General features: G+C 35.4%; 1 protein-coding gene across 5 annotated transcripts in view; it reads right to left on the bottom strand.

Annotated features, from left to right (window-relative positions):
• The window catches only part of PHIP (PHIP subunit of CUL4-Ring ligase complex), a 125773-nt gene that overhangs the window by 6721 nt on the left and 104988 nt on the right, over positions 1–14064 (bottom strand). For all 5 annotated transcript variants that reach the window (XM_082474070.1, XM_082474069.1, XM_082474067.1 and 2 more), the window contains 8 exons: positions 13484–13609; positions 10066–10135; positions 9678–9731; positions 9265–9414; positions 5244–5396; positions 4462–4625; positions 3747–4006; positions 3031–3228 (listed from right to left, as the gene is read on the bottom strand). In XM_082474070.1, coding sequence (XP_082330196.1) covers positions 3031–3228; positions 3747–4006; positions 4462–4625; positions 5244–5396; positions 9265–9414; positions 9678–9731; positions 10066–10135; positions 13484–13609 — 1175 coding nt within the window. The remainder of the gene's footprint in view (positions 1–3030; positions 3229–3746; positions 4007–4461; positions 4626–5243; positions 5397–9264; positions 9415–9677; positions 9732–10065; positions 10136–13483; positions 13610–14064) is intronic.

Raw genomic sequence — 14064 nt, 5'->3', positions numbered from 1 at the left:
TGCAGATGACGAAAAAGATGACAAACACGCATTACCGCTAACTTTTTTTCCTCCAAAATTCTGAAGTTTTTTGTTTTGGTTGTGGTGGGAGATCTGCAATGCAGTATTTTACAGGAAATCCATAAAGAGATGGAAAGTGCTGTTAAAGAGAATGCTTCTTCATAATGGTATATGTCTTGGGCTTGAACTGTACAGTGCTTTGTAAACTTCAGGAAATAACTGTCAAGAGACTCAGAGAAGGAGTCTCTGAGCCAACAGCAGAGGAAGAAGGCAAAGCCCTCATTTTCTGACCCCACAGTACAAATGACTTTCTTCAGATTAGTGGTTTTGAATAATGACGAGGGGAGGGGTGCAGGGGAGAAACGTGTGTGTGCATAAAGTAGTAAAAGTATTTTCTAACAAACAATTACCCTTAACTTGCCTGAGGATTCTGTAAGATTCTGTATATCTTTTAATTTGTTTTACATTAAGACTACTGGCAAATAAACATCCAGTTCATATACCATACAAAAGTTCTACAGACTGGCTTCAAGGACTCCAGCAGCTCCTTGAAATTGTCCAAATTTTGTGTGGATATGCCTATGTGAATTTTTTTAGGGAATAAAACTACAGGGTTGGCCAACTTTACAAAGCAATATGTAACCTAAAAAGGTTCAGAACTAATGCAGTTCTTTTAAAAAGGAATTCAAGAGTTAAAAAGAAGTTTTAAAAATCACTCATCTGGACCTGTACTATCCAATGAGGTCACTACTAACCACATGGCCACTGAGCACTTGAAATGTAACTAAGCAATTGAGGAACTGAATTTTTAATTAAGTTTAAATTTGAATATGAAGCAGTGTACATTTTGAAACACTGATGACACACTGAAATAATATTTTGGATATAAACGAGTAAATAAAATACAGTATTAAAACTGATAATTTCACCTGTTTGCTGTTACTACATGTAGCTACTAGAACATATGTGGCTTGTATTGTATTTCAATTGCACAGCACTGCTCTTGTTTCTAACAGTTAATTCAAGTGCCAATATTTATGTGATAAGTCATCATTAATGAGTTAGATAGTAGCTTATTATATTTCTATACTGTACTGGTATTCCTATGTATTTGTAATACTCAAAAACTATGAATCAAATTGGCTATTGGACCTCCCTTATCATAATGCTAGAACCAATTCTCTATATTCATTTGATTTCTCTAGGATTCAGGACTAACAGAAGCAAGGCCAATATACCATTCAAAACTTTGAATTCAGTTCAGATAGGAAGCAAATATGAAAATGTAAAACACTCACATACAAAATTATTTGCTTATTTATTCAAACACTGATTGTCCACTATATACTAAGTTCAGGCAGTTAAAAAATGAGCATGGGCAAGCACAAGAGTTCAGATCCTACTGGAGGTAGACAACATAAAAAAAGAATAGTGGGCTTCCCTGGTGGCGCAGCGGTTGAGAATCTGCCTGCCAATGCAGGGGACACAGGTTCGAGTCCTGGTCTGGGAAGATCCCACATGCCGCGGAGCAACTAGGCCCGTGAGCCACAATTACTGAGCCTGCGCGTCTGGAGCCTGTGCTCCGCAACAAGAGAGGCCGTGATAGTGAGAGGCCCACGCACCGCGATGAAGAGTGGTCCCCACTTGCCGCAATTAGAGAAAGCCCTCGCACAGAAACGAAGACCCAACACAGCCATAAATAAATAAGTAAATAAATAAAAATTTAAAAAAAAAAGACTAAAGGGAAAAAACTGCAAAAAAAAAAAAAAAAAAAAAGAATAGTTCTATCAACATTATAAGGGCCGCAAAAGGCAATGAACAGGAAACTATTAAACTAGTAGGAAAAAAGAAATTCCAAAGAAGGAAGAAAGGGCAACAATATTTATGGACTTCCAAGTGGTTTAGGATGGCTGGGACATAAAAGGGAGACAGAAAAGTAAGGACAGCTGCATGTTAGACAACAGCCAAGCGATGAAGAGTCTTGTATAACAGACAAAAACATTAAACTCTGATTCCATGTATGATTCGAAGGCAGGGAAGGATCTTAATTCTCTCTGTGTGTGCGTCTGTGTGCACGTGATCAGAAAGGTCACTTTGACTGAAATGTGGAAGATGGACTGAATAAGGTAGAGCTGAGAACTGAGGCAGGGAGACCAGTTAGGAGAGTACGACAGTCCACCGAAGTGAGAATGGAGAGGAGGAAATGGATCTGCGATGTTAAGGAGGCAGAAAGAAATAAGTAGATTTGGATGATGATTTTAAACTTATTCAGGTGGGAAGATCCCAATATCATTAATCAAAATGAGGTCGTTTCAGTAGAAAAATTAAATTGTGAGAGGTTTCTGGGGGGAATACGGAAAAGGAAATGGTCTAGACACACTCTGGAAGTCATGACGAAAAATGCTTATTCTTGAGCTGTCTGCTGTCAAGAAGCCATAATTATTTTAACATGTCGTAGGGTGTATTTCATCAGTTACTTTCTTCATCTTTCAAACAGAAAACTTTTACAATGAAAATCTGAAGACAAAAGAACTTTGGAAGCGTAACTGTAAGCGGTCGAAAGTTGTATGCTAGAATAGATACCTGGCTATAGACAATCCTAATGAATTATTATTTAAAGGTCAGTGTGTTGAATTTTGTGATATAAAAACAACTCAAAACTTTTTCTAAAGGAGTGCTATACTGGGTTAACTAAATTCAACTTTATTTAAACTTCTTGGATATACTTTTCCAGGTTTTGTAATACTGAAGTTAAAAACTACTAAATTTATATCATTAAAAGCCTCTGATTTTAGAATATGCTTTTATTTTTCATAGGGCAGAATATGCTTTTATTTTTCATAGGGCAAGTTTTTCTTGGCTTTTAAAATTTAGTAACAATACAGTGTGCTTTTGGCACATAGCTGAAAATCAAAAGATGTCTCAGTAAATTTATCAACTAATACAGAATGTGTGACTTAAATGAGCAACCTAAAAAGTGGATATAAATGTTATCTCCAATAGAACCATCATTTGTAAGATCTACGGTACCTTGCTCGATGACAGCTGATGACTTCGAGAGAGCGGATGTCTTGGAGAGCACAGATGATTTCATTTTACGTTTGGCTGGCTTTTCCTTTTCCATGTTTTCTTTTGTAGAATTATTCCTAGTGGCATGACTAAAATTGGACTGACCAGGACTTGAAAGAGTACTCAAGGTTTTGGAATGTTTCACGGAATTCTCTAGAACTAAAACACACATACAAAAGATTAAAAGCTAAGAGGTTAAATTATTTAACCTTACAACAAGCAAGAAGGTTGGGATTACTTCCAAAGTGAATTGTTTGAATTAGCCAACAGGACAAAACCTGGGGGGATGCTTAAAGCTTCCGTAAGAAATCTACTTTCAAAAAGGAAAAAGGCGTACATAATAGTTTCAGACCTTTCAGAAGCTGTCCAGCCACAGCAAGATTATGAAGGCAAGTGCCAGCAAACTGCTGGCAAGTCTGGGTTCTACGATTTACATTGAGGCAGTCTGGGTCAGAGTCGCCATTTCTGAGCGTTATCCTATGCTGACACTCTTAAACCTCAATATACTTTTCCTTACCAAAAAAAAATTAAAACATGCAAAAACAATGAAGAAAAGCAAAACCAACAGTGTCTCCCGGAATTTACTAAATCCAATATATTCCATTTGGCAAAGTAAATGCTTAAATTACAAAAGTCATTATATATATTTCAATTTAGAAACTGCAGCTGATTCTTACTTGTTTTCCCTGGCACTGCAGATGTGTTAGCTTTCGAAATGAAAGTCTTCGCTGCTGAAGAAGTCGATGGTTGCTCACTGGTAACTGGATCTACAGCTACTCGATTGCTTCTGGTTCGAACTACAGAACTGGATTCCGTTTTACCATTTATCTGAGCAGCACTGTGCCTTGGTGGTATTGATCGTGTAGGTGCAGAGAATGGAGAGGTAGCAATATCTGACTTTAACTGGGGTTTTAAGATCCTTTTTTTCCGTTCAGGGCTGTAAATAAAATAGTATCATTAGTCATTCTTATAGCTCTATGTGGATGAATAAAACAGTTTTATAATACTGTTGGATTCAATATTTGTACTGTTATGAAATATGTTAAAATATGAGATTTGTAGTGGATTTCATATGGTTGTGAGCCTTTGAAAAGTGAATATTTAGTGAAGGATCGCTGTAAATGCTATAGTTATATGACAGAAAGCATGATGCCATCACTATCCTAAAAATGCTGTTTTACTGTACAGATTTAGCAGTTTGAATTTAAGCACTTACACTAGTATAGCTTTAGTTAAAAGATTAAAAATCCTCCACATCATAGGAACTTGCATGTCAAATATATCATTCTGCAATATAGGGAATAGTAAAGGAAGTATTAAAAAACACCAAGTTCTATCATTTAGATGACAAAGTTATAGATCAGTTGATGATATTTAAAATAAATCAAATACCTTGATGCAGCACTACTGGAAACAGAGCTGCTTCTATTTCTTTTCCTCCTCCTTTTGGTTATTGTATTTCTTTTATGAAAACGAAGGGCAGATTTATAATCCGATAAAACTGAACTAATGTGTTCTTCAAAGAAAGCGGACAGGCGCAAACTCATGCTGTAAATCTATGGAAAGAAACAAAACTGTTCAAACATTCCCGAAAGGAAATGCCTGTTCCTTTGAGATAATAATTTAAATATTTTTCTAGCAAAAAGTTTTTAGAATTTAAAACACTGCTTTTTCTCAATCTCTTTTGACAAAGACTAAAACAGAAACATTGTTACAATTAAATTATTTTTGTATTTGTTGGACAAAGAAAAGTAAATGATATTTATAGTTTTACTCATTTTTATGACTCATATGAGCAGTATATGGAAAAACATGCTCCTTTCCACTAATTCAGAAAACAGCTGGAAAAGTTAAGCACACGTACCTCTAACACATATCAGGACAACGTGTACGTGATGTCTATTCAACTACACTACCTTCAAGAAAAGTAACCATTCCTACACATTAGTGACATTAGTGTTTTTTCATAGAAGGAATAAAATAGAAAGATGTGAATTCTTTTCTCCACTAGAATACCATTAAGAACCTAATAGAAAGTTTGTCAATTTTGCTTTAAATTTTAAATAAAAGCAGCATTTAGTTACTCAACATACAAGCAGCATTTAGTTACTCAACATACTTTTCTACTAATTTCATTTCATTTAAACAGAAAAGAAAACAATTCAATTATATACCCTTGATCTTTTGCTTGGTGTATATGCTTTGGAATTACTAAAAATAAGTCTGACATCTTTACATAACTCCATTGGTGACTCATAATTCCCAGCCTCTAAAGTCTCTCTAACGGTAGCAAAATCCATTGGAGTGTCAATGATGTCTCTGTAGTCCTAAGAGAGGGAAAACAGGTCATATTAATAATATAATATAATAATATAATAATAATAATGCATTACTTCTCATAACAGGGATTCACATTCAATTTCTGTGATGACTGCAAGTCCTAGAACTATTAATAATCACTCCTTGTTTCCCTCATCAAGGCTCCCTTTTTTCCCCAAGTCATTTTTATTTTTTTCATGTCCCCTACCTTTTACTGCAATCAACACAGGATTTCTCTCATTCAAGAACCTATAAATTCTGCTTTTTTTTTTTCCTTCAGAAAGAGGTAAAGGGTAGAGTTGTGTTCAAAAAAGGAGATTAAAAGAATATCGAAAAAACTCAGTTCCACAACTACAAGTTTGATATAAAAAACCCAAAACTTTATACTACCCATGAACTCTAAAGGCTTCTAATTCACTGAAACATAATTGTACCTTTAAAATTAAGAGATAAAAACAATAAAAATATGTTAACATTCCATGTATGTGAAGGGCTGAGTTCTAGTAACCTCAACTTCAGTACTACAATTACTATAATTGGGAACTTTGCAGTAATCAAGAATTATGAATGTAAATATCTGTCACAAAGCCTTTACACTTCATTCCACGGAGGAAAAGTGCAGTCACCCAAAGTCTCCACCTAATCAATTGTGTATAAAATAAAGCAATAGATTAGAAGCAATAAAAACAGGCAAATGAAAGGAGAAAAAAAGCAACAGAATAGTATAAAATGATCCAAATATGGTATCTTTAAAGAAGTAAATAATACTACACCTTTTCCATAGCCCCAGAGTATGTAACTGTATTTTTTGAAATACAATAACTTGACTTTGCCCCATCAAGTTTAAATTATGATCAAATATGTTTGACCATAAAAGCAAACAGTATCACTGCCTTTTACAAATAGGGACAGTTTTATTTCTTCCATAACAATCTGCAATGCCCTTTATTTCCTTTTCTTGTCCTGTTGCACTGGCTCGAATTTGTAGTACTATGTTAAATAGCAGCTGTGAGAATGGACATTTTTGCTTCACTCCCAATCTTAGGGGGAAAGCATTCAGTTTTTCATGATTAAGCATGATGTTAGCTATAGGTTGTTAAAAAGATGTTCTTTATCAAGTTACGGAAGATCCCCTTTATTCCTAGTTTTCTTAAGAGTCTGTTTTTATTATTAATGGTGTTCTGTTTTCTTAGATTATGTATTTGTTTTTTTGGCATCCATTCAACACAGGGCCAACTATATTAATTTTCTTATTTTTGTATTCTTGATACTGTGGCATTTTGGGGGCTAAAAAGACCTAAGGAGAGACTGCCCCCTCCCAAGCACTAGGCAATTCTTAGAGATGGCAAAGGGTTGTGCTGGGAATACAGCTTTCATATGCAAACCAACCATGTCCTTAAGCAACCCTCACACACCAAGCCAGTATTTCCTCTGCCCTGAATCATCCCAGGGTCAAGTATCAGACAACCAGAGACCACCCCTATGCCCCAAAACCAACTGGAGTAATTCTAAGTAGCCAATCTTAAGCTGTTGACTATGCCCTGCCTTGCCTTTCTCATGGAAACCCCAGTAAAGGCTCTGGCCTAAGCTTTTCCTTTGCTCCTGTTTTTTTTGGCTGTGTTGGGTCTTCGTTGCTGTGCGAGGGCTTTCTCTAGTTGTGGCGAGTGGGGGCTACTCTTTGTGGTGGTGTGCGGGCTTCTCACTGCAGTGGCTTCTCTTGTTGCGAAGCACGGGCTCTAGGTGCGCGGGCTTCAGTAGTTGTGGCTTGCGAGCTCTAGAGCGCAGGCTCAGTAGTTGTGGCACACAGGCTAGTTGCTCCACGGCATGTGGGATCTTCCTGGACCAGGGATCAGACCCGTGTCCCCTGCTTTGGCATGCTGATTCTTAACCACTGTGCCACGAGGGAAGCCCCCCTGCTCCTGTCTTCTGCAACGTGACTAAGACCCTGTGCTTTCCCCTGTGGCCCTAAGTGGTATTTGGTGAACCTCTCTCTGGGATCTGTAAGTGTAATAAATTTCTTTCTTCCAAGACTCATTCTTGTTTCCCCCTGTGGTCACAATGATTAATTACCACACCATACCCAACATGTACATTCTTAAAAGAAACGAGTACTGAATTCTGTGAAATGCCTTTTCTGCACTGATATGATCATGTGATTTTTCTTCTTTAGTAATGAATTATTGACATATTGACTGATTTCTGAATACTGAACCAGCCTTATATCCCTGGGAAAAAACCCACTTGGTCAGGGTACAAAACCATTTTTATATATTGCTGAATTCTATTTGCTGATATTAAGAATTTTTGCACTTTCTTCTTTTGTACTGTTTTGTCTGGTTTTGACATCAGGGTAACACTGGCTTCATAGAATGAGTGTAGAAGCATTCTTTATCTTGAGGAAGAGACAGTGTAAATTTGTGTTAGTTCTTTAAACATCTGGTAGAATTTACCAGTGAAAACTCCTGGGCTTAGAGATTATATAAAATACATACTTGGGCTTGCAAGAAACAAAGGGGAATCCACAGGTTTCAAAAACAAAGAGAAATGAAAACCAGAGCACTTTAGCATTCATTAGCTCAGTTCTTCTAAGAGGTTTTTTGGATGGTAGGGTTTGAATTAGTCCAGTTTATCACATTGCTGGAATTATACATTTATCTTCTACATTTAAGATTACATGTTTCTTGATTTTTAAAACGACAAGTCATTTATCATATTTATCTATTGATGAAATTTCTCTATTTTCATCATTGCAAATTAGAACACATACATAAAAAAACAGATAATAAAGACTTTGGTGATACCACATCCAGGTCATGATCTCTTATAAAACATTTAATTTTAATTTGAAACCATGAATGTTATCTGATATACAATCTCTAGTAACTGGAAAAAGGAATAAAAAAAAACATCACTTCTAGTGAAATTTAGATTGCTAAGACTGCACGCAAAAATAAATACTTGCAACATGTTTACTCAAACTTTTTACCATGAATTCCATAAAGATCATAAATTGGCATAACCTACATATATAATAGTGCCACCTTACATTTATATATAGTGCTTCAGTGTAAAAACTATTTTAATGTTCAATAAATAACTAGTAATATTCTCATTCCACTTCTATAACCCTGTAAGGAAGGTTAGACACAGGTATAATTATTCTTGTTTCCTAAATAATTTCCATAGTAAATTCACAGAATTAGTGTGGAAAAGAAAAGAGTAACTATATACTCAGGTATGAAAACGAAATTAAGTTGCTCGAAACTGCAGAACTGTAAGAGGCAGAGCTGGGACAATGACCCAATCCTCTGGAATCTTGGTCCAGGGTTACTTCTTTTGTACCACACTGTTCAATTCAGATGCTCTATGTGGCCAAATGGAGAATGAGATGTGTGTGAAATAAAAAAGAGATAAGCTATAATCATAAAAATAAATAGTAAACTGTCATGTATAAGAGATATATATGTATTTATATATATAAATCAAAATCAAACTGACAAGTTAAGAAAGTATTTTCAAAAATACTTCCCTGGTGGCACAGTGGTTAAGAATCCGCCTGCCAGTGCAGGGGACACGGGGTTCGAGCCCTGGTCCGGGAAGATCCCACATGCTGAGGAGCAACTAAGCCCGTGCGCCACAACTACTGAGCCTGCGCTCTAGAGCCCGTGAGCCACAACTACTGAGCCCACACGCCTAGAGCTGGTGCTCCACAAGAGAATGAGAAGCCTGCACCCTGCAACGACGAGTAGTCCCTGTCTGCTGCAACTAGAGAAAGCCTGCGCGCAGCAACGAAGACCCAACGCAGCCAAAAATAAATAAATTAAAAAAAAAAAAAAAAAAGCTATGTGCAAACACATTAAAAAAAAAAACACTTACTGGATATTCAAGAAGATCTACTGGCTGGCGGAAAGGCTCAGAATCTTCACACTGAAATATGAGATTTAACAATTCTTGACACTGTTTTTTCCATGCTTGAATATCATAAGACTGTGCTCTGTTACGTAATCTTCTTCTAGGCTGATGGTCCTAAAATTAAAATGTTCAAATAATATTAATAAAATACATATAATAGAAATTTTTATTTTTAATCTTGGATAATTAGGTAATACTCAGTAATTCAAATAAAAGAAAACATCATTCACCTAGTTCTGAAAACCATGCATTTTTGTGATGGAAACTGATTTGGAAGTTAATATTTAATCTGTCTTTAAAAATAGTAAGAGTAAAAAAAATGCTTAATACATTTTAATTCATATAAAGCACTTCTGTTAAAACAAAAAACTTATTACCTTCCTTTTCCGGGTAGAAGTTCCTGGCACATCAGTGTCTTCTTTTTCTTCTTCCTTTGAAGCAAGAATTTATCAGATTCATAAAATATTCTAGGTTTCACTATATTCTATAGTTTTTTAATACCAATTATCTCCTTTACATTTTGGAAAACCCATAGTATATATGATGCTGGAACACTTTATTGACTCACTAAAAAGTCTCCCTCCACCTACCGTTTAAAAAAAATTATAACTATAACAAGATAATTCTGAATCATTTTTTTAAAAAAGTTAGCAACAGCATTAGGCAAAAATAATTTTCCTATCAGCATTTACCTGAAAACTACTGTGTGTAAATTCCTTTTTATATATGGAACATAAGCAATGTAGTAAATGAAATATTAAATACCTCAGAGTCAGACAAAACTTTCTTCTTCATTGAATTGTAGAGTGGAATTAGGTTATAACAAGTCTGATCCCTAAATAACAAAGAAATGTTAGTATACAAGACTGGAGTCATGAGATTTTTGTCCTGTTTAAACCTGTTAAACCTGTTAGTAAAACAAGAGTTTAAGATAAAACTTGAAGCTGAAGGCTTCCTCATCAGTTGACTCCAAAACCCTATGCGCACACATCTGCCCCTGCCCCTCCACTCTATGTGGAGCCTCCACTCTGGCCTATTTCATTACACCAAGCCCAGTTCCCATCTCCCAGGTTTTGCTCAGTTCACTACTGTGCCTGGAATGCCTTCCTTCCTTCATTCTTCAGTCTACAAGGAATAGCTAGTATACCTTCTGTCTTCTAATTCCTTCTTCCTTTTATTCTTAAATGTAGGCATTCCCTAAAATTTTGTCCTTAGCCATCTTCTATACCTTTTGACCAGATAATCTTCTATATCTGCAGTTTATCTGTGTTAATGAACTCCAAATTCCTATAATTTGGTCTGACTCTTCTCCTGAGATTCCTGACACCATCTAAAATTCTGCATGTCTAAACCTAACTGTCGTTTTCCACTCTTTCTCCCTTTTCTTTTTAACTTTTTTTTTCCAACCATTCTTACAGTAATGCATGGTTTTTCAATATTCCTTCCCTTGCCTCCTCCTTATAAACCCAATCATTGGACAAGTTCTGTGATTCTACCTTCAAAATCTCTTGGCATCTGCCTCTTTCTCACTTCCATAAATTAAGCCATCACCTCTTACTTGCTCAACTGTAGAAGTCAATCTGCAGTCAGTTTAATATTTTCAAGGCAATTTGCATCATGTTACTCTCATGTTAAAAAAATTTCAACAGTCCCTTGCCTTTTGTCTCCTCCCTATCGGTTAACATTAGACACTGCAGTCAAATTAATATTTTTAAGGCATAGCAAGCATCATGCTATTCTCATGTACAAATATTTTCAATAGCTCCTTGCTCCCTGTGCTCATATTTTTTTTTTTTTTTTTTTAAAGAAATTCACGTTCTTTTATTTATTTATTTATGACTGTGTTGAGTCTTCGTTTCTGTGCGAGGGCTTTCTCTAGTTGCGGCAAGTGGGGACCACTCTTCATCGCGGTGCGCGGGCCTCTCACCATCGCGGCCTCTCTTGTTGCGGAGCACAGGCTCCAGACGCGCAGGCTCAGTAATTGTGGCTCACGGGCCCAGTTGCTCCGTGGCATGTGGGATCTTCCCAGACCAGGGCTCGAACCCGTGTCCCCTGCATTGGCAGGCAGATTCTCAACCACTGCGCCACCAGGGAAGCCCCCTGTGCTCATATTTTAAGTATAGTTCCTCAGATCAGCATTCGAGGCCCTCCACGATATGGCCCAAACTCGAGTTTAGCACACTGTATCCCTAATACTTCTGCTCATGTACTCTCTCTACTTCACCTGATTTCAGTTACTCGATTCCCTTAACAAATCTTTACCTTCCTCCATCATGCCATTCCTCATCCCTGGAACTGCTTTCCTTTCATCTAACTCCTGAATCAGTATCTACCTTGTCCAGAACATCTTAACATACTTCTCCCTGTACCTGAAATCCCACCCTTATAGCCAGAAGTGACCCTATCCTTCATCTAAACATTCATACAAACTCCTTTTACTTTTTCCTTATATTATAGTTACAGATTTATCTACCCTACAAAACTGTATTAAGAGGATAATTATGCATTTCTTTCTATCTCCAAGTATCTATTAAAACACTTTGTATACATCTATTGCTTGAAATTTGGCCAAATAACTCAATTAAGAAGTACCATTACCAAAATTTCAAGACATACTAGACACATCTTGAAAAGTAATGCTAGCTAAAAATGGTTCTTAACACAAATTGTATACCTCTAAAAAATGCCGGGGATTTGCTTTTAGATATATACAATGTAAATGCTTTATTATTTTATTTTAATCTGTTCTTATAAGGCATTTCAAAATAACTATTTGAAAGAAATACAATTTCACAGATTATTCCAAATGTAAAAATAATTGTTTCATCTAAATTATTTCACTAAAATATGAATTTACTCTATCATGTGATTCTATTGATTCCTATCTCTTTGGAAAAACAGATGTACATAACATATATAAAACACACAAAATTACAGATTAAAAACTTTACAGTTAAGATATTATAAACTTTTACAACCAAGTTATATAAATAGTTTTCTGAGGATAACTAATTTTTATTATCTTGATTATTAATTCTTGATTATCAATTTTACTGAAAAGCAGCAAAAGCTTAGCAATAACAGCCCCGAAACTACTTGGAAGGCAACAGCTTTCTTTAGAGAAATAAGGTCGAGGAAGGGCATAAAGTTTATCTTACGAATTTTCTTTGGTGGTTTTTTTATATTGCAATTACCTACATTCCTTAGCAAAACAAACTCACCTAATACCAAGAAAAGGGATCCTATGATTATGCTGAGTAATGAGAATGAAGCTGGAGATGTTTTTTTAAAAAAAAAAGCCTCAATAATCCCTTCATGTAAAAATGAAAGCTGATAACAGGTGAATACTTAAATTATAAAATACCCAATTCTCCTCTTAATGAGAAAAAATTATCCAATATAAATAAACTTAGTATGAATTCAGATCTGTATTTTGTAGAAAACATACATATGATTCATTCCTCTGGCTTCAATTTAGAAGACTCAATTCATTCTATGAATACATAAAATCCATAAGACAAGGAAGTAAAAGTCCTGCTGTCTTAAGAAGTTGTAGTTATCTTCACTCTTGGTGTGGGATTAATGAATGAGGAAGTAAACTTGACTTTGAAGAAGAAAAACCTTGAAAGTTAAATTCAGTTTCCTGCTGACATATTTGAATACTTGTTCATAAACTTGATAGGGGCAATACAATTTTAAGATGAAAGGTTCTCAAATCAAATGGCAGACACTCATTTACTGTGAAAATTAAACAAGTTAACCTCTAAAAGATTCAATTTCCTTAACTGTAAATTCCAGATAATGATCTCTCCCGCCTGTAAGATTTTTATCTGACTTAGAAGAGCTAATTTAGGTAAAACATTACACGTTCAGTAAAAGCTTGCTATTATTATTATTATCGAATATTGCATTTAGAGAAAGCTCCATGTTTTCTTACTTGAATTGCAGAACACAACTGTAACACAATCTCTTTGACTCTGTAATTATTATCAGCCAGTGAACTACACGCTGCTTCTTTAGACAGACATACACTTCTCCTATTTTGAGTGGAACTATGCTTACAGCACAGCACGTGACATGATGTATAAAAAAAATGATTGTATTCTACGTTTTGGCATTTTACATTTTAAAATACTGTCATTAATTATTACAGTAATATAATTAAGTGTGGAAAAATACTCACTTTATAAAATGTAGAAGAAGATCAGTCACAAATTTAGCAGATTTCACAATAGGGCTTCCAGGCTCATTAAACGTTCGTGTATTATGCTCTATATACCGAACTTCCCACATTAAGGAAGAAACCCGCCTTTAAACAAACAAAATGCAGAAGTCTTATTAATCTCTTTATACTTAGAAATACATACACACATTTTAAAACCAAGACATTCAGACTTTTTAATTGCAGTCTTAAATCAATTACAAAACTCACACCTTAAAAAGCTGTTTTCAAAAAAATAGAATGTCACTTGTGTTGTGGTGGGGGGAAAGAGTAGCCACATTATGTACTGGCATAGAAAATGTCTGGATTAGACACATTAGACTATCAACAGGGCCTTCTTTTAGGGAGAAAGACTATAAGGAGAGTAGCAGGAGGAGAGAAACAGTGGAGTTTTAGTTTTTGCTTTACATATTCCTTTCATGTATGGTGTCATCTTTTGGTAATAAGCATATCTGACTTTTACTTAAAAAAGGAAACCAAGCAATTTCAATCTAATTCTATTACTGGTAATCAAATGACATTTAAAAATGAAAAGCTAACTA

This window comes from Balaenoptera physalus (assembly GCF_965194825.1).
Source record: "Balaenoptera physalus genome assembly, chromosome: 9".
Classification (NCBI taxonomy): Eukaryota; Metazoa; Chordata; class Mammalia; order Artiodactyla; family Balaenopteridae; genus Balaenoptera; species Balaenoptera physalus.
This window is presented reverse-complemented; position numbering and strand designations above follow the sequence as displayed.